The sequence below is a fragment of the Centroberyx gerrardi genome, chromosome 14 (assembly GCF_048128805.1).
Source record: "Centroberyx gerrardi isolate f3 chromosome 14, fCenGer3.hap1.cur.20231027, whole genome shotgun sequence".
NCBI lineage: Eukaryota > Metazoa > Chordata > Actinopteri > Beryciformes > Berycidae > Centroberyx > Centroberyx gerrardi.
Genome location: NC_136010.1, coordinates 3,083,652 through 3,106,737, shown reverse-complemented (window position 1 = coordinate 3,106,737; position 23,086 = coordinate 3,083,652). Strand labels below are relative to the sequence as shown.

Genomic DNA, 23,086 nt, shown 5'->3' with positions numbered 1-23,086 from the left:
ATCCCTTTAAACCCATACTAACCTTACTGTTTTAAGGCTATGTTATTTTTAATGGATAATTTCAGGGATAAAATGAAGAGGTTTGGTTTCGTAGTGACAAAGATATCTTCCATGTTGTTCCTCTTTATCAGTGTAACATTCTAGTGACTTCCTTTGGATAGAAACCCAACACTTAACGACAAACTGTAGCATGGAGGATTGTGGACGCTGGTGTTTTCTGAGGCTGCGTTCACAAGCAGCATGTTCTGATCGGTTTATCTGAACTCTGCAGTGTTTCCTCGTTTAGTTTAGTTGGTCTGTCCAGGTGAGAACGGTGACCTTTGAACTCTGGTGGCACCAAATAACGGTAGCGAGAGTCTCAGTCCTCTAACAAGAGAACTGCGGTGCAGTTCGTTAATCCAACCAACTATAGGAAAGAACCCCAAGACGCAAGGCATTATGGGTAAAAGGAGACGGATGCAGGTTCCTCATGCTTGGAAAGCCTAGCAGAACAAAATGAAGTCTGGACTGATGCTCATATTCAGCTATTTCATCATGTGTTCTTAACTGGTATGAACACCACAGAAGAAGAGACAGACAAGTTAATCATGTTAGAGATAAAGTTACAGACTGGAATCAGATCTGTTTTGTTTTCAGGTGATTTATCGACTGCAGACTGTAACAGAATATTCAGAAACTACATTTTAAGAGTAAAACAGGCTCTGACACAACAGTTTGACACCTTCTTTCCAGCATGTTTCATTCATTCATTGGAAAGCGCCCGCCTCCGCAATTCCTTCAGCCAAAGGTGTCGGGTGTGATTCATGAACGGGCTTTACTACACAACGAAGGGATGAGTAGACTGAGCGGGAAGAGAGAGAGAGAGAGAGAGAAGGGAGGAAGAAGACAGAGCAGGAGAGAAGGAAGAGAGAGGAGGGAGGGATCAGGAAAAACAAGCACAGATCCTGTACAGACCCACGGCACGTGTGTTCAAGTCTATGAACTGAAGCACTGCAACACGGTTAAATTACCTAATTCCACTAACGTTACTTAAAGAGTAACTAAACCCCAAACCCAAATCTTTGGGTGACATCACAGGGCAGAGAGACCAGCCAATAGCAGAAGGCCAGTTCAGCACCCTACTTTTCACCATTAGGTGTCAGGCTTCACCACAGATTTAGGTGGGGTTTAGTCACTCTTTAAATAGCGCAAGGTAACGTTAAGGGAAAATACCGTTAAAGTTTGTAGGGCAGCGAAGACGAGTTACTGTCTCCAAATCCCTGTTACTGACTGTGGAATGTGAAGTTTCACTTTAGTTTTCACAGCGGGAGACTCTGTGGACTGAGTTCAGTCTGCTGGTCTGCTGTCTGTACATCTCCACATTACAGACATGATGTGATGAGACATCAGGAGCATTAGAGATCCATTTAGATCTATTTCTACTTTTGATTTTGTGCCTCTGTATGGGAAACACTGCATCTCACAGTCAAAAATACCCTCTAGAGGCCATCTGATGAAGTGCATCATCTCACTAAGCGTTACCTGACTGACTGACTGATTTTCACCTTTATAAGACAGTTTTAAAGCTGCAATAAGCACATTTTTCTGACCACTAGAGGGTGACAAAAACAGCAACAAATTTGCAAATAAACACACAGCAAAGCCACTGCACTACGGAGGCCTACTAAGGACAAACATTACTAAGCAGCGTGCATAAAGGCTAACAACTAAGCTAACCGTACCTACTGAGAAGTGTCACCGGTTACCAGTCTCACTTTGACAGATCTTTCTCCTGCTGAAGGTCACATGTCCCACAATGAAAAGTGAAGAGGCAGGTAGCAAGTTTACTGGTTTAACAAGTTTACTAGTTTAACAAGTTCACTAGTTTAACAAGTTCACTAGTTCAACAAGTTCACCAGTTTAACAAGTTCACTAGTTCAACAAGTTCACTAGTTCAACAAGTTCACCAGTTTAACAAGTTCACTAGTTCAACAAGTTCACTAGTTTAACAAGTTCACCAGTTTAACGAGTTCACTACTTTAACAAGTTCACTAGTTCAACAAGTTCACCAGTTTAACAAGTTCACTAGTTTAACAAGTTCACTAGTTCAACAAGTTCACTAGTTTAACAAGTTCACTAGTTTAACAAGTTCAAGTTTACTAGTTTAACAAGTTCACTAGTTTAACAAGTTCACTAGTTCAACATGTTCACCAGTTTAACAAGTTCACTAGTTCAACAAGTTCACTAGTTTAACAAGTTCACCAGTTTAACAAGTTCAAGTTTACTAGTTCAACAAGTTCACCAGTTTAACAAGTTCAAGTTTACTAGTTTAACAAGTTCACTAGTTTAACAAGTTCACTAGTTCAACAAGTTCACCAGTTTAACAAGTTCACCATTTAACAAGTTCAAGTTCACTAGTTCAACAAGTTCACTAGTTTAACAAGTTCACCAGTTTAACAAGTTCAAGTTTACTAGTTCAACAAGTTCACCAGTTTAACAAGTTCAAGTTTACTAGTTTAACAAGTTCACTAGTTCAACAAGTTTACTAGTTTAACAAGTTCACTAGTTTAACAAGGTCACTAGTTTAAAAAGTTTACTAGTTTAACAAGTTCACTAGTTTAACAAGGTCACTAGTTTAAAAAGTTCACTAGTTTAACAAGTTCAAGTTTACTAGTTTAACAAGTTCACTAGTTCAACAAGTTTACTAGTTTAACAAGTCCACTAGTTTAACAAGGTCACTAGTTTAAAAAGTTCACTAGTTTAACAAGTTCAAGTTTACTAGTTTAACAAGTTCACTAGTTTAACAAGTTCACTAGTTCAACAAGTTTACTAGTTTAACAAGTTCACTAGTTCAACAAGTTCACTAGTTTAACAAGTTCACCAGTTTAACAAGTTCACTAGTTTAACAAGGTCACTAGTTTAAAAAGTTCACTAGTTTAAAAAGTTCACCAGTTTAACAAGTTCACTAGTTTAACAAGTTCAAGTTTACTAGTTTAACAAGTTCACTAGTTTAACAAGTTCACAGTTTAACAAGTTCACTAGTTTAAAAAGTTTACTCGCTCGCTTCATCGATTCCGCCATTACGAGAATCTGTTCAGGGATGGGAGGGAGAACGCTGCTTTTAAACAGCGAGGGAGGAGACAAGCTAGTTTTAAAAAAACTTGTAAAGGGAGGGGGAGGAGCTTCGTTCAGGAGCAGCTTTAGAAAAGAGGTGAAAACAGCAACATGGGTTGAATTTAAAATAATTATTTCACTAAAAATCCCACTGACGCAGTTTAAGACGAGACCACACATTGTTCAATTTGATAATTTAACTGATAAGCTTGTTCAATGAAATACTTATTGGCAATTAATCGATTATAAATTAATCATTTACAAACCTAATAGGAACCTTATAAGAACCCTATAGGCAGAACTATAGGAATCCTGTGATTAATTTTAGAAGCATACTAGACAGATATCACAGCAAATCATCCGGAAATTTTCCATGTCGGAGTCGTGTGTGAACGGCAGCCGGAGTCGCTGTTCCGGAAAAGTTTCTAGTGAATCTTCCTTTGCGACGCTAGTGTGAACAAAAGCCGTCAGATTCCTGGGTCGAGCGACGGTCTGACGTAATACGCTTTCACGTACAGCGAGCCGACCAATCACAAGAGACTCTGGGCGACGGGTTTCATTCTGCGATTTGATAAGAGCGGGACCACCGTGTCAGGTGTGAGCGCTTTCACCGAAATGTACACAGACAGCAGCTGATAGTGTGAACAGAGGAAACCACTAACGCTGCTTGTTGAGACTCACTTTAGTTAATGCCAGGATATGTTTAAGTAACATGTTATGGTTTGAATTTAGACAATACACTGGCATTAATAAACATGTATAATGACATTACTTAATGCAGCTGTTTATTGTGCATTTAATATGAACTCATCTCTGTTAATGTCACTGTTCATGCTTAATTCATGTTAGTAAAACAAAGGGAGAGTTAAAAACAGAGACACCAAGTCATGCTCTAGCAACATTATAGGAATATTAGAGCGGTCTTTAATAACATCCTAAAAGTTAATTGACTGAGTGTTGAGTGTGTGAATGTGTGTAATGTGGAACAGCTCAGGTAGAGCATGCCAGGGTCGGGGGTTTGATTCCCACTGAGGCCGCCATGCTTAAAATATATGAACTCATGATACTATGGAGTTAATAGTGACGTAATAGTACTTAATACTATTAATTTATCCCCTATGGTTTCACTATAATATTCCCATAGGGACTTAAATGTGTGTTTGTGGAACTCAATAGTGAGTTATGGTATCACTATAAAATTCCTATAATATTCCTATAGTGATCTATAGTGTGTCTGTCACACTTAAAGTAAGGTTTGGTAGCCTTATCATAGTTTATGGTATTTTATAACTCCTATAGTATCACTATGATATTCCTATAATATCCCTATAGGGACTTAGTTTTGCTATGATATTTATATCCTTCTAAAATATATTATAGGATTACTAGGTATTTTCTCTACTTTAATGACTATAGGAAAGCCTCTGCACATGATTTTATAGTTACTACAGTGAGTTTATATGTACTTTGTGGTATTTTAACTCCTATAGTATCTCTATGATATTCCTATAATATTCCTAGCATGTTCCTATAGTATAGTGACACTACTACAGTCTGTGGTACTCCATTGTAAGTTGATAGTGACTTTAACGTAGGATACTTTATGGTATTTTTATTTTTTTATTTCCTATCACTAGAATATTCCTACAGTGTCTTATGGTACTCAATAGTGACTTTACAGTGACCTGATCGTACTTTATGCTATCACAATAGCATATAATATCCCTATGATATTCTTATAATATTCCTATAGTCATATTTCGAATGAACAAGTAGGCCTACATTGTTTTGGCCCCATTTTGAAACACAGCCTCCCTCCAAACACTTTAAAGTTCATGTGAAATGTGTCTTTTTTTTTCTAGTATAGGAAGCAAACCATAAAGCATGCCGCTAACTAAACAGGAACAGTCTCCTGTCGGTAGGCGACAGTCAGTTTACAGTCAGTTCTCCCAACACAGATAAAGAAAGAGAGAAAGATAGAAGAGAGGAAAAAGACAGAAAGAAAGAAAAATCCTTCGCTTCTGCTTTTACCTCTCTCTCTCCTTCCTCAGTTTTCTGCGACTGCGAGCTGTGTGTGTGTGTGTGTGTGTGTGTGTGTGTGTGTGTGTGTTGCGCGTCCTGCTTCATGTTTAGGAAACACACTCTCACACCGGAATAACACGGAGCGCTAGAATAAAACCCCCTGCTTCTATCAGTATCATTTATAAACCGCTTAAAAAAAGGAGAGAAAACGACAGAAGAGAAGAAGAAGAAAGGTTCGCTCGGTTCTTCCTCCTCCTCTTCCTCCTCAGACTGCCTGCCCTGCTGCTGCTGCCCGTTCTTGAGAAGGAAGCGAGGAGGCAAGGTAGGAAGGAAGGAAGCGAGGGAGGGAGGGAGGAAGGAAGGGGAGAAGGAAGGAATCACGGAGCCGACCTTTTCCTACACCGGAGGGGGGGAAAAGCCCCGCCGCCGACTGGAAGACGGGAGAAGGGAAATTAAAATGAAAGCCACCCCGCCGTCTCCAGGCGGGTTCCGCACCGGGAGCAGATACTCACAATCTGGGCATGAATTCGGTCCGGAGGGCGGCAGCCGCTGCGCTTTCGGAGGCACATCCGCGTGTTTCCTTCCTCCGCTGTCCGCCGTTCGCCGTGCGCGAATTTGGATTTATTTTTCTGAATATCCTGCCGCTGGAGGAAGGAGTCCTCCCCCAGGTCCGCTGCTCTGCTGCTCGGGGTTTTTCCCAGAGAGAGAGCGAGAGAGAGAGCGAGAGCGAGAGAGAGAGAGAGAGAGAGAGAGAGAGAGAGAGAGAGAGAGAGAGAGAGAGAGATCACCGCCCTGGCGGACCGAGGCGGCAGAGCGCATGCGCGGACTCACACGTCCATCCAACCAGGAGGAGACCCCGAGGTCTTATAATAAAACTTTTATTATGTATACATGCTATTATTATTCTATATACATATTATCGTTCATATACACGTGATAAAAGTTACTTTAATGTCTGAGAATAAAACTTTATTATATATACATATTATTATATACATATAGGCTGCAGTACATATTATTTAAAAAAATATGTATATAATTTCCTAGGTCAATCACTACACCAGGAGCTTCCTTGTAATACAACTTTATTCTATATATACATTATTATTATTATTATTATTATTATTATTATTATTATATAGCCTATGATAAAAGTTGTTTTAATTGGTCGAACACTAGACCAGGAGTTCTTAAACACTCTAACACTTTTTTATATTTATATATTATATGCATATTATTCTAAATATGCATATGATAATTTATTTTAATATTCTAGATCCAACAAATAGTCATCAAACAAATAGTATATATACACATATTATGTATATGATAAAAGCTATTTGAGTGTCTTAGGTTCTGCAGTAGACCAGACCTGGGAGTCTTGATTTGAATCTTCTTGTCAGCAGTTTAAATACTGTGTATAAATGTGCTGTGTGATCCTCCACCACAGATGGAGTGACAGTTAGCAGCTCGACCGGCACCAGAGGCTCTGCATTGTTTCTGAAACTTTTGTAGCGTCTCAAGTCTCCAGCAGTTTATATATTCAGGGTCAGGAATCCAGTCAGGACAGATGAAATGACAAAACAGCAGAAAATACAAAATACACAGCAGGTCAAAGAACTGTCAGGGTCAGAGGTTCAAATCCTGCTGGAGTCTCACAGGATCTGCAGTCCTCTTCCATCCTCCAGCATCTGAACAAGAACGTTTTCTGTTCTGTTTTAAATTAATACTGATCCAGGGAAAGTGCAACATCCTATTCACATTCACACGATCACACACACACACTTTCCTTTTCTTTTCTGCGCACATATTTACACAGATGTATGAAAGTTTAAGTTCAAGTTCGCCTCGAGTAGATTTACATTTAGTCGTCTGTGAAAGTCCGGTCCTCAGTCTGAGTCTCAAGATTTGATTCACGCACAAAATGTCACAACTCTCTCCTCTGAGCGGCCTGCAGAGGAGAGAGAGAGGGAAAACACAGACAGAAACAACACAGAGACCTGGAGAGAGAGAGAGAGAGAGAGAGAGGGAGAGAGAGAGAGAGAGAGGGAGAGAGAGAGAGAGAGAGAGACACAGAGAGAGAGAGAGAGACAGACAGAGAGAGGGAGAGAGAGAGACATAGACACAGAGAGAGAGAGAGAGAGAGGGAGAGAGAGAGGGAGGGAGAGAGAGAGACAGAGAGAGAGAGAGAGAGAAACAGACAGAGAGAGAGAGAGAGAGAGGGAGAGAGGGAGAGAGAGAGACATAGACACACACAGAGAGCTCCGACAACTGCAAACGAGAGAAACGGAGATGCAGTGTTGATCAATTTGTGAGGAAAGTACTCCATCCATCCATCCATCCATCTATCCATCCATCCATCTATCCATCCATTCTTCCATATTTCCATCAATCCATCAATTGAAGAACTGTCCACACTGTGGGCAAAAAGATACGTAAAACTTACCAGAAAAGCCAATCTTATACATCCTAACTTCCTGTCTGTTAAGGAATAATAATGACCACATATTAGTATTTCCTCGGGGACCCCTGGAGGGCCCCACACCCCAGTTTGAGAACCAGAAAAATTGGATTAAACAGGGTGATTTGAGGGTGGATGAAGCTGGACCGCCGTCCTTCTTGTTGGCACAAATCTGAATATTTACTCTGAAGTTTAGCTGGTTATTTTGTGGGACTTGTGGGGAAAAAGTCGACTTCCGCTTTCCTTAAAGAGTTTATCAGCCCAGTTTGGGGATATTTTGACTGTTTGAGGTTGAGTTAGCTCCGCCCCATGGCTTCAACGAGGAATATTAACAAAGTGAACGCTTCTATTTTGGATAAACTAAAGGATAGAAACCTTTTCCTTCAATGTGATGATGTTTGGTGTAGAAAAGTAAAATGTCAAAGTGTCCCTTTAACTATAAAGGCTGTGAGTGGAGGAAACAATTTAGCCATTCACAAAACTCTAGTTGTATTTCCACTTACTGTTTACTCCCTAAGACATCTGCTGTAAATATGAATGTTTTCTTTGTCAACCTGACTGGTGAAATAAGGAATAAAATGTTTGCATATATTCCCCACTAGGTTTTACTGTAATATGAGACAGATGATGTTCCTTCATGACAGTGACGGCTTCGTGAGTCGAATGTGCAAAACAGCTGTGTAACTGAACAGGAGGGGGCGCCATACACCAAGGAGAGAGAGAGAGAGAGAGAGAGAGAGAGAGAGAGAGAGAGAGAGAGAGAGAGAGAGAGAGAGAGAGGGAGGGAGAGAGAGAGAGGGAGAGAGAGAGAGAGAGAGAGAGAGATAGGGAGAGAGAGAGACAGAGAGAGAGAGGGAGAGAGAGAGAGTGAGAGAGACAGAGAGAGAGAGAGACAGAGAGAGAGAGATAGACAGAGAGAGACAGAGAGATAGGACACACAGAGAGAGAGAGAGACACAGAGAGCGAGAGAGAGAGAGAGAGAGAGGGAGGGAGAGAGAGAGAGAGAGGGAGGGAGAGAGAGAGACAGAGAGAGAGAGAGAGAGAGACAGAGAGAGAGAGAGAGAGAGAGAGATAGACGACAGAGAGAGAGAGAGAGAGAGAGGGAGAGAGAGAGAGAGAGGGACAGAGAGAGAGAGAGAGAGAAAGAGAGAGAGAGAGGGAGAGGGAGTGAGAGATACAGAGAGAGAGAGACAGAGAGAGAGAGAGATAGACGGACACAGAGAGAGAGAGAGAGAGGGAGAGAGAGAGATACAGAGAGAGAGAGATAGACGGACACAGAGAGAGAGAGAGAGGGAGAGAGAGAGAGAGAGGGAGAGAGAGAGAGAGATACAGAGAGAGAGAGATAGACGGACACAGAGAGAGAGAGAGAGAGAGAGAGAGAGAGAGATACAGAGAGAGAGAGATAGACGGACACAGAGAGAGAGAGAGAGAGAGAGAGACAGAGAGAGAGAGAGAGGCAGAGAGAGAGAGAGACACAGACACACACACAGAGAGAGAGACAGAGAGAGAGAGAGAGATATTGAACAATATTTCCTCTGTGTTGTGCGTCGTCTTGCAGCATCGACCGGGTGTTTCTGCTGTTTCTCTCATAAAGAATCTGCTGCAGTCATGGAAGAAGCTTGAGAGAGAAATAGAGGAAGAGAAGATACTAACCTAACTACAACAATATTAAAACCATAAAACATCACATTAAACAAGAGTTTTTCTATTGTACATTTGTAGTACACCCTCAGTATTTTAATAAACTCATATTTCTTATCCTGGTATGAGGAATTGGTGTTTCAGCATTTTCCCATCGAAACACTGTCCTGCCAAAGTCTCATATCTCAAAATTTGCCGTTATTAATGAGCTGATTGTCTCCCACTTGAATGCAATATTTCACAAACACTGGGAAGCCGATCTATTGATAACGCCTGAAATGTAAAATGTCAAAAAATATATATATATACAGCCGGTTCCCAATCAACTTTTTGGACATAGAAAGTCTTCCATAGCCCACTGCCCCAAATGAAGTCTTTATTCCATTCATATTTGATCCACAGATTCCTGAATGAGAGAAAGTGCGGCTCGTAAAAAAACCCAAACATCCTTTCATCGGCTCGTTAAAAACCTTCTGAGTTCATGTGTGAGACGTGTTGCTCGGTGCAGTCGTGATACTGAAGGACGCTGGGTATGAAAAAGCCCACAGTTTGTTCATCCAAGTGCAGGAACATGTGATGCTCCGGTGGTGCAGCTGTGGAGGAGTTAGCGGTTTGTAAGTCACATGTGAAAACCCACATGTGAACTGAAAGCACATGTGCATTCTGGACACACGGTTTTCACATGTGGACAATTTTTCTCAGTTGTTTTCTGATGTCATGTGATTTTTCAATTTAAATTTTCAATTTCTAGATTAGGCTAAGTGGGTTTTTTTTTCCACATGTGAACCTTTTTTCACATTTTCACCTGCTGTCAGATCTGTCAATATTTGCTTCACATGTGAAAACTTCATTTCACATGCGAAGAGACAATTCGCAGGTGAAAATGTCAATGGGAAATTTCACATGTTCACGTATGAAAACTAACGTGTCCAAAAAGCACATGTGCTTTCAATTCACATGTGTGTTTTCAACCGAATTTCTCTCAAAAAAAAATCCCTTCTGCCTTCTACCTCACTCCTCAGCTCTTATTTGATGTCTCTTCCACGTCTCTCTGACCTGATGCTGCTGGGTCACAGGAACGCTGTCAGCACACTGTGACCTCTGACCTTTCACCTCCTCACTGTTGGTTGCTTGTAACGCTGGTGATGTAGGAATTGAAGCTTCCTCTACTGTTGACGTCACTGGATAACAGCCTCAACTTAACACCCAAACATGTGAGTGCAAAATGTCAAATGTCAAATTGGGGAAGTCAGTGGCTGATGTTAAACGATCATTTCTAACAACAAAAAAAAAGGAGTACAGCATGAACTAAAGCATATCTGGTAGACACACATTCATGATGCACAAATGAAAGTTGAATTTATTACATTCTTGCTCAATTAAAAACTGAAAAAAAGCTGAATTTTACATAAGAGTGAGGGCCTATATAGAAAGTATGCAGGCAAATAAACACATAAAAACACACAAGTATGCAGACAAATAAATATATAAAAACATCCACCTTCCTTATCTTCCATTTCCTATTTTCTTTTCCCTTCCCTTTTATAGTTTTATAGCATCATAGAGCCTGACAGCCACTGGAAAAAGAAAAATGACGGACTGATGGCTAAATTTAAAGAGTGTGTACAAGACTAGATAGATAGAAAGATACTTAAATGATGCGACCGGTCAAAACAGATGAAGCATGAACAACACCTTTCTGTTTCCATGCAGCAGGACTGAGGCGGACTGGTTGACTGGTTGCAGTGCAGCGTCCGGCCACAGGGGGGCAGTGCAGCTGCACATCAGGCTGCTGCACACAGACGGCATGCTGAGGCAATGCAGATGGTCAATTCTGCTGACAGATATTGACTAACAGCTAAATTCACGGTGTGTTTGCTCCCTCTGTTACCCACAGCTGACTCTGCCTCACTCAACCTGAGCTCTCTTGTTTTTGGTTATTCATCCAGGTGAGGTTGACTGAGCAGAGGTGAAAGTAACTCAGTGCATTTCCTGTAGGTACTGTAGGACTACTTAAGTACAATTTTGAGGTACTGGCACTTTACTTGAGTATTTCCATTCTGTGAGACTTTCTACTTTTCCTCCACTACATCTCAGAGGGAAATCTTGTTCTTTTTCCTCCACTACATTTATCTGCCGGCTGGACTTTGCAGAATAAGGTTTTACATGCAAAACATACGATGAGTTCATAAAATATGTTGCATTGTTAGAGTTTAAACTCCCCAACAGTATGTGGAGCAGTTAGACCGACAACATTAAAATACGTTTTTTCAGTAACGACAACAACGCTGCATCCCCAACATCATCTTTCAACTGGAAATACAAGAAATTACGCAGGCAAGATGTTCTCATGTCATTGTGGATTTAAGTGCCTTGCTCAAGGGAGAGACTTTTCCACCTCAGATTTCTCCAACCGGTTCAGGATTCAAACCGGCAACCTTTCAGGCTCCAGTCCACTTCTCTAACCTCTAGTCTCCCTGCCGTCTCCTGTTAGCCCAGCGGCGGTCCAGAACTTATCGCCCATGAACCTGAAATGATTCCCCATGCTGTCACCACACTTTGCTGACTTGCTTGCGATTTGGTTTTCGAGTGTTTTCCGCACAAAATCTTCTTGACAGGGTGGAGAAGCTGAAGCAGCATTTAGGCCGCGTGACAATAAAACTCCATGGCGACCGATGCTAATGAAATTCGGTGCGGTCGTTTGGTGCCACCTGAGGTCGAGCGGCATCGTTCTCTCCTCTCACCGCTCCGAACGCTCGGTGTGAACGCAGCCTGAAGCGCGACACGAGGGAGATGTTCTGCAGTGTACATCTTGAGACATGAACCAACCTTGAACCTTGAATATAGAATACGTGCATCTATTTTTTCCATGTGTGGTTCAAGACGTTCTGTACTTCACACACACAGCGAGCCGGTGGATAAAAGCCTGCAGAGGATAAACATGTGGGAACATGCAGCTCTCATCATGTCTTCATGCTCAATTAGCCAAGCTTAAGAGAAGGCAGCATCAGTCCAGAAATAATGGACTTGAATTGACTTCACACACACACACACACACACACACACACACACACAGTCATGCAAACACACGTAGTCAAGTACATGCAAGCACATACACTCACACATACAAACTCAGGGGAATGCACACATGTACATGGACACAAATACATACAATTTTGCACACACACACACGCACACACACACACACACACACACACACACACACACAAAAGCACTTAAGCTCATTACAAATTCAAGCTTACATAAGCTGCCCGTTGATCGCTAAGATGAAAGACAAAATGATGAACTCTCTTCACAACTAAAAGCAAAACGCACTTAAAAACTTGTTGTCCAGCATCGCAATTGTCTCTCAATCGACCAGCTACCTCGCAATCCGTGCATTGTTGCCATTGAAAACCCACTCAAAATATTGCATGTTGCATATTGAAGTTGCTGAATTTAACCTGAAACTCTCCAGCTGTGCTCCACAACACTCCCAGTGCTTGTGATCCATGTTGTTTTTGCTCTGAAACCATAGAAACCAGTTGGAAAACGAACGTTAGCTCTTCTGATCTGTCTGTGTTGGTCCTGTGTGATTTCACTGGGCGGAGCAAGGCACCGACACTGACTGCATTTACATGGACAGCAATAATCTGACTGTTGTCCTTATTCTAAATAAATAAGACAATATTCTGATTCATCTGTCATACTCTGCCTATTTGCACTGTCAGTCTTTCCCATAACAGCATCACTGCCATTTGAACTACTCATTCATTTGCACTTTAAAATCGTCATAACCCAATATATGTTACTTTAACCCAATATATGCTACTATCTTTTATACTGTTTTACTGTCTGCAATAGTCGAGTTTCACTACATTCGCTGCTACTTTTGCACATTTAGCGAACACTTTGTCCAACCCGTCCTGTATATAGTCTTTACATAGGCTATATATTTTTATTTCCTATTTTGCATTTCTCTTTTTACTCTCAAGTGCTGCACATCAGATTGTTTACGTTGTTTGACCTGAGCCCGCAGCATTTCACCGTACAGATAATCCTGCTCTTCTGCACATTTGACAATAAAGGACTTGAACTTGATTAATCTGTCTCCATGTGTTGCTTAGAGAACTCTTCCATTCATATTCCTGTTGATGAACTTTGCTGTTACACTGGTCAGCTTCACAGACAGTCTCTGGCAGCGCCCTGGACTGGTTCTCCTCCTCTCTCTCTGATAGGAGTTTCTCTGTGTCGCTTGGTCCCTACACGTCTGAAGCTGCTGCTCTTTCCTGTGGTGTGCCTCAGGGTTCTGTCTTGGGTCCTATATTATTTGCTTTGTATATGCTTCCCTTAGGTCATATTATCAGCAAATTTAAAGGTATCTCATATCACTGTTATGCTGATGATATCCAGCTGTATGTCTCTTTTAAGCCTGATGAGACTGACAAACTGATTGTTTTGCACGATTGTCTGACTGCCATTAAGAACTGGATGGCGACCAACTTTTTACAGCTGAACGCAGATAAGACTGAGGTCCTTATCATTGCTTCAGATAGCACAGCTTCCAAGGTTGCTCAGTATATTGGGTCCCTTTCTTCAGCTGTACAGTCTAATCTTAGAAATCTCTGTTATATTTAATCAGTCTATGTACTTTGATCAGCATATCAAATCATTGACCCATACATGCCTCTTCCATTTAAGAAACATTGCCAAACTCAGGTCAGTTGTATCACAACCCGAGCTAGAGATGATCATTCGCGCTTTTATATCATCCCAGCTAGACTACTGCAGTTCCCTTTTCACCTGCCTCAGCAAGTCGTCTCTGGACCGTCTCCAGATGGTCCAGAACGCTGCTGCGAGGCCGCTGACCGGGTCCAGCAGGACGACTCACATCACACCCATCTGAGTTTCATTACATCGGCTTCCCATCAAGTTCAGGATTCATTTTAAGGTTCTTGTTTTCACATATAGAGCCCTGCATGGTCAGGCACCTTCTGACCTGCTCCATCCTTATATCACCAGTAGGTCACTTAGGTCCTCTGACCAGGGCTTACTGGCTGTCCCTCGCGCCCGACTGAAAACAAAAGGTGATCGTGCCTTTCAAGATTCAAGATGACTTTATTTATCTTTGAAGTGGCGGCTCCGACATACGATCTGAGGTCTCTGTTGATGCCTTTAAAAAGCAGCTGAAGACTCATTTATTCAAACTGGCCTTTGTCTCGCCTCGTGCTGTCTAGTGTTTGTATTTTGTGTGTTATGTTTTTATATATTGACAATCTGATTTGTCAAAGTCCTGTCTCCTGTCTTTTTTCTCCTATTTAAATTACCGGTAAACGTATTGTTTTCTCCGTTCTATCTGCATGAGTTTCCTCCGAACGGATTTCGGTGTTCCGCTTGTTCAAACTGAACTCAACATCACTTCAACATGGCTGACATTAAAAACAGCCACGGTCAAACTCTCAATCAATGTTTCTGGGTTTCCAGATGACAGATGGCTGTTTTCTTTTTTTCTTTTTTTTCATTTCTGAAAAGTTGACATTTTGGAGAAACGTGGGTTTGAGAAATGTACGTGCCACAACCTGCGATCGATTGCTGTCTCTCAGGAGGGAAACGGGTTTTTTTGTCCAACAGAAGCTCCAGGTCATCATGTCAACTTACCATGAACTGAGAGGAACAGCCTTGATTTAGATGGACGACGATGCATCTTGGAGTTTATCCAGTAGCTTCTGAACAGGTTGCATAAGCCCAGGGGGTCGTAACATTTTCTGAACCCACAGAGGAGCGAGCGCCTAATCCTTCAGCTCAAGTTAAAGCATGAAAAATCACCAAAATTGGAGTTGCAAGGTTTTCACATGACAACAGCAACATGTCATCTACTTTGTGATTTGGGAGAAACTGAGAATAATTCATTTTATGTTCTCCTGTCCGGCAGATGTTGATCTAAGAAATGTGTTGCATGGCAAAATGACGTCTGTCTTTATTAATTTCTTTTGTGAAAAACTTGAACTGTGTTTTAGAAAGGGCATCTTCCATATTGCTCTCTTCATTTGTAAAGCATGCAGGGAAAAGGCTGGATATTGTGTTTGTGTGATATCTCAGTCTGATGAATCTTTTCTTGTTTCTTATGATGTACACTCATGTAAGTAAGTGGTAGTGTCATGACATTTAAATAAACTAATCAATCAACGTGAAGATGTGCAGGTTAAATACATAAAGCAGGACTTCATAATAAAAGCTTTCTCCACTCCTGCCCTTCACACCTAAACCTTTATTAGTGGCCTTAACTTGGAGAGCCACACTAAGCTGAGAGCTGTCAATGAGTCACTCAGACCAAATGTGTGTGTGTGTGTGTGTGTGTGTGTGTGTGTGTGTGTGTCGTCAGGTCTCAGCTCCGAATCAATGTCAGTCCTTTGTCATCCTCCATTATCTCCTCCACTCTCTGTCTCTGGAGAGAGAGAGAGAGAGAGAGAGAGAGAGAGAGAGGATAAGATAGATTGACAGATAGAGGGAGCAATAGACGGAGAGACAGAAGAGAGAGGGAGAGAAAGACAAAGAGAGTTAATTACCAGGGCAAAGTGAAGTCGGGTTGTCAGCGAGAGAGAGAGAGACAGAAAGAGAGAGAGAGAAAGTGAGGTAGAAAAATAAAGAGACAGGAAGGGAAACAAAGGGTAAGATAGATTGACAGATAGAGAGCAGTAGATGGAAATAGATGGAAAGACAGAAGAAAAAGGGAGAGAGAGAGAGAGAGACAAAGAGACAGAGAGTTAATTATGAAGACAAACTGAAGTTAGATTGTCATACAGAGAGAGAGAGAGAGAGAGAGAGAGAGAGAGAGAGAGAGAGAGATTGTTATGAGTTTGCTTTATATTATTATCCTTTGTTTCTCTGCAGCTGAAGTTCACAGGTTTGTTTCTTAGGCTGCGTTCACATCAAGCATGTTTGGACCGGTTCAATCAACTCTGATGCGTTTCCTCCTTCAGTCCGGTTCCTTTAGGCAGGTGAGAACAAAACCATCTGAACTCTGGTGGCTCCAAACAACAAAACCATCTGAACTCTGGTGGCTCCAAACAACAAAACCATCTGAACTCTGGTGGCTCCAAATAACAAAACCATCTGAACTCTGGTGGCTCCAAATAACAAAACCATCTGAACTCTGGTGGCTCCAAATAACAAAACCATCTGAACTCTGGTGGCTCCAAACAACAAAACCATCTGAACTCTGGTGGCACCAAACAACAAAACCAAGATGTCTCAGTGTCAGTCTGCTTCCAACGGACTGTGGTCGAGTTTGTTATGTTAGTTTGTTATAAGAACATAATTGTACCAACTACAGGAAACGACCCTAAAACATCTGGCTTCATGAGTCTGTTGTTGTTGTTCGACCATTGATCCATATGGTTTTACGGGTATAAGGATGGATATTGATCCATATGGTTTTATGGTTATATGGATGGATATTGATCCATATGGTTTTATGGGTATATGGATGGATATTGATCCATATGGTTTTATGGGTATAAGGATGGATATGGACATCTGACAGCCAGCAGTTCCTCCTGCTTGGAAAGTCTAGCAGAACAAAGTGAACTGAGGTGAACCGCAGCCTGGACTGATGCTCATATTCAACATTTTCTTCATGTGGTCTTCATGAAGACCAGAGATGGTAAATTATAGTAACTCCCTCGCTCCCCGGCTGACAATATCTTTTATCTCGTGGGACGGCAGGTCACCAAAATTCTGTCCAAAAAATGAGCTACTTGTGAGTCATGTGACTTTTGTTTACAAGCCCTGGTTGGCTTTTATTCCATTCCAACCTTTATTTATTCAGGTAAAATCCCATCATAAAATGAACAATTAAAAATTATTACAATGTAATAAAAGCATTAAGAAATGTAAAAGACAAAAACAGACCTCCGGTTAAAAACAATTGCATTCGGCTCTAGAAAGATTTAAGATCTTGTTTCTAAATTGGCCAAAGGGCATCAGAGAATCTAATTTTAAAATATGCTGTAGCTCATTCCATGTATTTGGAGCACAAAACCTAAAAGCACTTTTGCCGAGTACAGAATTAATACGGGGAACCTGGAGTATGACCAAATCACCGGAGCGTGTTTTTTGAACAGTGTGAACCTAAAGGAAGCAAATACAAAAATGTTACAAAGTAAACTTTTCAGCTATGATTCAGACCAAAGAAACAAACTGTGAGACCTCAGCGTTAGTTTCGGTCTGCCGGTGGGCGGTGCGGCTCGTTACCTTCAGCTGAGCTCAAGTTTTGAAAAGCCGCAGTTTTGCTTGAGTCACGGTCAGCTGTTGTGTTGGAGAGGGAGAGAGACGCCATCAGTCTCCCCATGTCTTCTGTTCTGTGTGGGCAACTTGTCCTTCTCTGTTTGATTTCTGCTTCCAAGTTTTAAAGGTCAAATGTGTAATATTTCTGCTTTCCTGAAGCATAATCTGACTAGTAAATATCAGCAGGTTCCTGGATGGTAGAGAGTGAAACAAACGCTGCAGAGATTTAAAAGGCTGAAAGCTCTCCTGCCACACCAAGGTCCAACGAGACTTTATTACTTATCTGTAAGTATTCTGCACGTATATAATCCTCCAAACAGCTTGAATTTTAATGTACAGCTCTACAGAAAATAGATGAAGGTATTTTTACCTCATTTTTCTTCAACACATCTCTAAAAACCCGACTTTTTACAAATTAAGACAGGCAATCTGTGATCTATTACTCATTCTTTCAAGTCAAAGGAGCTCTGTATTAGTATTACACACACACACACACACACACACACACACACACACATGCAGGCAGAGAGAAATGTATTTTTTACCAGTCCCCTGGTTGTGATGTAACTGTCTTGTATTATTAAACTAGGGTGAGTGCCTGTGTTAGAGACTTGGCTTGGATGTTAAAAGAAAGCGGCCACACACTCAGGAATATTGATATCAAAGTATATTACTGGTTAACTGATTTCTCATGTAATGCCCGCAGAGCCTCTTAAGTTTGATGGGAACCGCTCACTTCTTCCAATATAAATATTCATGTGAAATAGTCTGAGAGCCATTTGATTTGCTATGCACTTTCACTGCAGACCTCTGACAGACTCATTTCTCTCAATTGCTGCTTAAACAGACTTAAATTGAAGGCCGATTGGTCCAGGAAGCAGTAAACTATGTAGTGAGCACATGAGGAAGTAGTAAAAAAATCCAAAAAACGTAAGATCTTGGTTCCACTTTTTTATATCAACTGGCCAAACTGTGATTGGTCATTTCAAATGGTACCTGTACATCATAGAGGTCCTCACAGAGGTCCTCAGTCTACCTACAGCACCCGGCGTATTGATCCACTCACTCAGTTAACTCCATCCTACTTGATTCGCTTGACTCTGTCGCCCCTCTGATCATAAAGAAACCAACACCTTGCTTTACTGAAGAAACATGTGCACAAAAACAGCCGTGCACAAAAAACAGCCGTGTAAAAGGTTAGAACGCAAATGGCGAGCATCCAAAGTTGAGGTTTTTCAGCTAGCATAGAACGACTTTCACTGCTAGGGCTTCCTATTTCTCAGAGTTAATTAATGCTAACAAAGGTAACCCTAAATTCCTATTTGACACTTCCTCTAAATACACAACCAGCCTATCTGAACCTCTTCCCGCCAAAGTAGTTGAGGAACACCGTCCGATATTAGGCCCCCCTTTGCTCAATATGATTAATACTTCCCCCTCCTCTGTCGTTGTGCCTTACGCCTTTTAAACCAGCTGTGATTCAAACCTCTGCTCAAAAACACCTAACCTTGAGTCTGACGTCCGTAATAACTACAGACCAATTTCTAATCTCCCCTTTCTCTCTCTAAAGTCTTTTTAAAGAATAATAGCTATCCAATTAACTGACGATCTCTCCTGCAAAAGTGTTTTTGAACCGTCTCAATCTGGCTTCAGGTCTTTCCACAGCACTGAGACCGCTCTCACAAAGATGGTAAATTACCTACTTACTTACTTATCTATCACTCCTTGCCTCAGATTCTGATTCTTCCTCAATTTTAATCCTACTTGATTTGAGCATAGAATTCAATAACAGTCGATCACAATATACTCCCAAACCGCCTAGTGAACCACGTCGGCATCTTCGGCCTGTGCTTTCATGACTTAAGTCCTACTTATCTGATAGGACGCACAATGTTTCACACATCATCATCTCAGAATGCTTTAACTTTGGCGTACCACAAGGTACAATGCTAGGCCCCTTGCCGTTTTCTATTTACATGCTACGATCTTGGTGAAATTTTCCGTAGCCATGATGTTAAATTTCATTGTTATGCGGATGATACCCAACTCTACCTACCCAGTAAGCCTAGTGACCTTTCACAACTCGCAAATTTAGAAGTGTGCCTATATCTGCTGTGACTAAATGCCAACAGAACTGAGATGCTAGTTGTTGGCTCTAAAACATGTTTATTGTGGACATCACTTTAAATTTTGCAGTTAAAATCTTGGCGTTACATTCGACCCAGCTCTCTCATTCTACTCCACATCAAGGATATCACAAAGATAGCATTTTTCCACCTTCGCAACTTTGCAAATTTTTTTCTTTTTCTTTTATATAGTAGTTTTAGTACCGTGGTCATGCTTACAGTTAAATCTGTCTGTCCACAACTCAGTTTTGATATCAGCAAAGAAGTCGTAGAAACGGCAGCATCTCACCTGTCATTCAGCACGCACTGAAGTGACAGGCCTGTCCTCTGTCTGAACAACTCCGTTACCCACGCTGCACCACTCCCACTGAGGGTCATCCTATCAGAACATCAGGGTTAATGAGGTAACAGCTAACCTGCTATTTGTGAACGCTCTGTAAATATAGATGGAGAGACTAGATGAGTTGAACTGCAGGGTGTACCTGAACTCAACTGTCAGCAGCAAATCAAACCACTCTCATCTGCTCTTTACCAATTTAATATCCACATCTGAAGTGAACATGTACTTAGGGATGCCTCATAAAACCGACTATTCGTCCGCAGGGATCAACTTTGTAATTTGGCCGTTTTTTTTTTTTTTTAATGAAATGAGTCATTCAAATTGAAATGAGTCATTCAAATCAAATGATAAACATGTCATCCCCCATGAATGATGCAGGCGCCCCTTGGGCCAATCAGTAACAAGTAAACAAACGGCCAATCACTGTAAAATTCTGGAAAGGAGCAATGACATCGCTTCATTCCCCAAAACTTCATCCTCATCATCGTATGAGATGTTGTGCGTGATGGACGGACCGGGGCTGAACCATAAATCTAACTTATTTGATTTTGGAGTTCCTTGCTGCATAAATTTGCATATAAATGAGGGTAAAATGGCAGGACATGAGGAAGCTCAAGTGCCTCTTGCTCACATTTTAGGAGGAAGTGCTTCTCTGTCAACTTCGTGTCTTTTTATGTCCTCCTTTTTTGTTCTGCCAATTGGTGATCGCTGAGCCTGTATTTGGTGAGGATCAGTTTCTCTCACATACACACACACACACACACACACACACACACACACACACACACACACACACACACACACCTACCCACCTGTGTGCGGTCCAGCCAGTCTACAGAGTGTGTTCTCCTCTCTGCAGCGGGCAGCAGGAGCTCCAGGCGAATGGCTGCCTGCGCACTGCTCTGACACGCTATCATCATCCTGATCTCTTCACTCTATATAGACACACACACACACACACACACACACACACACACACACAAATAGGATGGCTTAGACCCCCTACAGCAGCCAATATGTGAATCCTGTCAGTGTTCGTTTGTGAACAAGGCCCGAGATGGTTGAGATGGGAATTGAAAAAATGTGACTCCATGCAGCTTTTTGCTGTTCACTCTGATTAGAAAACGTGTGAACAGAGAACAGGATGCAGGTCTGTGCACAGACCTATACAGGGGCAGGTGCTCAAAAGGGCCCCCGCCTCCCCACCACCAAAACTGAATACCATTGCATACCTTGAAAGGACGACTGGTAGAAAGAAATAATTACTGACTCTTAAAGGAGTAGCTCACCCAAAAATGAAAATTCAGTCATTATCTACGAACCAAACTATTGTATATACAATGCAGGAAGACTCGATTTGCATTAAATGATGGATACAGTTTTATTTTTTTCCACTCACAGAGCGATCGTATGACGTCTGAAGACTTGGATTATGCTTCACCAGCTGTATAGAGTCATTTTATGATTATTTTTTGTTATTTTTGGAGCTCTTAAGATCGGTCCTCAGAGACTTCAGTTGTTTTGCAGAAGACTGCTACGGAGTCGTGCTGGGAAGCTCCGGGAGGACTGAATTTTCATTTTTGTGTGAACTATTCCTTTAAAGTGAGACTTGGCTATATACTCCGATCTTTAAACAGAGCAGGTCTAGTGCAGCTCAAACAACACAAAAGGTTTGGTAGTAAAATACTACACTTGCAGTGCAACTTTGTGTTTTTGTTCTTTTTTAAAGCTCTTATATCTTTTGATGTAATATGCTGTAAATATATGTTCAGCAACTTTTATCATGGTAAGTGAAACATGACATGAAAACATATTAAAACTGAAAGATGGGTTTACTGAAATATTTATGGAAACCAAAAGGGCGTGTGCAGATGCATGATGGGACGCCCTGCTCACCCGCGCGGCCTGGTAGCTCCGCCTCCTGCTGCAGAGCCGGCTGTTTGCCTCCGCTGCCTTCAGCTGACCTGAGATCAGGCTCCGCCTCCTCCTCTCCTCTGGATCCTCCAGGGGGCGGAGCTGAGCTTCGGACCGGGAAGCGTCCGCCTTCCTCAGCTGAGCGCAGCGCTTCCTGGACGCCGCCGCCCACGCCTTCACCTACAGGTTCACGTTCAGTTTGGAGAGACGGAGTGTAAACTGTAGGTACGATTAAATCTTCAGAATACAGTTTTCAAATCGACAACTGAACGATCTATCGTTACATAATATCCTGACAATTATGCATTATTTTATATACATAATATGGTAACACCTATATGCACTTGCCATATCTTGGCGTGGGTGAGCCCGAATTTGATCTTGTATTTTTTATCATTATAACGGACAGTAAAGATCGAGCAAAAATTGCCATAAATGTAAAAAAACCCATTAAACATTCACATAAATTGAGCGTTCAGAAGCAAAATTCCTTCTAAGCTGATAGTTTGGTGACCTCCATCTAATAATTTATCACATTGGCTGTTTACACCAATAATCCAATTATAATGCAATTAAGGCAGTAATGTGAGTAAGGTGGAGCCGTGTAAACACCAGACTCTGGTTATGTTAATGAGATTCTGCTCAAAGTCGGAGGATAATCACAGTAATATATGTGGAGTATTGTGATTTTAATCTGATTATAAAGGCATGTATACACTTCAATCACATTTCTCCGACTCTGAACCAAAGAGACGTCACATGTCACGCATATCCATAAACATCACAAACTTTAAAGATGGCGCCAACCAAGAAGCAGCACTTTCGAGGAGCAGATGAAACAAAATTTATGCTAATTTGGGAGACATGGACATAATGCGTTTTCTTGATGGTGAGCTGGAACAGGCCGATAAAAATGGCAGCAGGATGGATGGATTTTATTACCCACAATTCTGCAAATAATTAAATAACCACAAGTAGCATGTAAACAAGATTTAAAGGAATTGCTGAGTCATGTACACATCTTAATTGGAGTAATGCCTTACTCTGATTATTGGCCATAATCACATTATTAGTATGTAAACATAGTCATTGACCAAATAATATCACTGTCATCTCTGTCACTGTTCCAGTTTCTCCCCAGAAATGAAGTCAATATAATCAGGTTTGGGGGGTTTTGTGGAAAATGATAAAAGGTTCAGGGAG

At 41.4% G+C, this 23,086-nt stretch overlaps 2 protein-coding genes and 1 long non-coding RNA gene across 6 annotated transcripts in view; all 3 read right to left on the bottom strand.

Annotated features, from left to right (window-relative positions):
- rgs19 (regulator of G protein signaling 19) overlaps positions 1 to 5,807 on the bottom strand; it is a 32,528-nt gene extending 26,721 nt beyond the window's left edge. For 2 of the 3 annotated variants that reach the window (XM_078288194.1, XM_078288193.1), the window contains exon 1: positions 5,628 to 5,807. Coding sequence is in view for 1 of the 3 variants with exons in the window: in XM_078288193.1 (XP_078144319.1) it covers positions 5,628 to 5,684 (57 nt within the window). In the remaining 2 variants the exon portion in view is untranslated. The remainder of the gene's footprint in view (positions 1 to 5,627) is intronic. The other variant, XM_078288196.1, reaches the window with a different exon arrangement.
- The window catches only part of LOC144542309 (uncharacterized), a 710,732-nt gene that overhangs the window by 421,625 nt on the left and 266,021 nt on the right, over positions 1 to 23,086 (bottom strand). The window lies entirely within an intron of this gene.
- The window catches only part of LOC139932383 (protein LKAAEAR1-like), an 8,128-nt gene continuing 644 nt past the window's right edge, over positions 15,603 to 23,086 (bottom strand). The window contains exons 3-5 of the mRNA XM_078288030.1: positions 21,866 to 22,063; positions 20,782 to 20,904; positions 15,603 to 15,662 (exon numbers count right to left, since the gene is read on the bottom strand). Coding sequence (XP_078144156.1) covers positions 15,603 to 15,662; positions 20,782 to 20,904; positions 21,866 to 22,063 — 381 coding nt within the window. The remainder of the gene's footprint in view (positions 15,663 to 20,781; positions 20,905 to 21,865; positions 22,064 to 23,086) is intronic.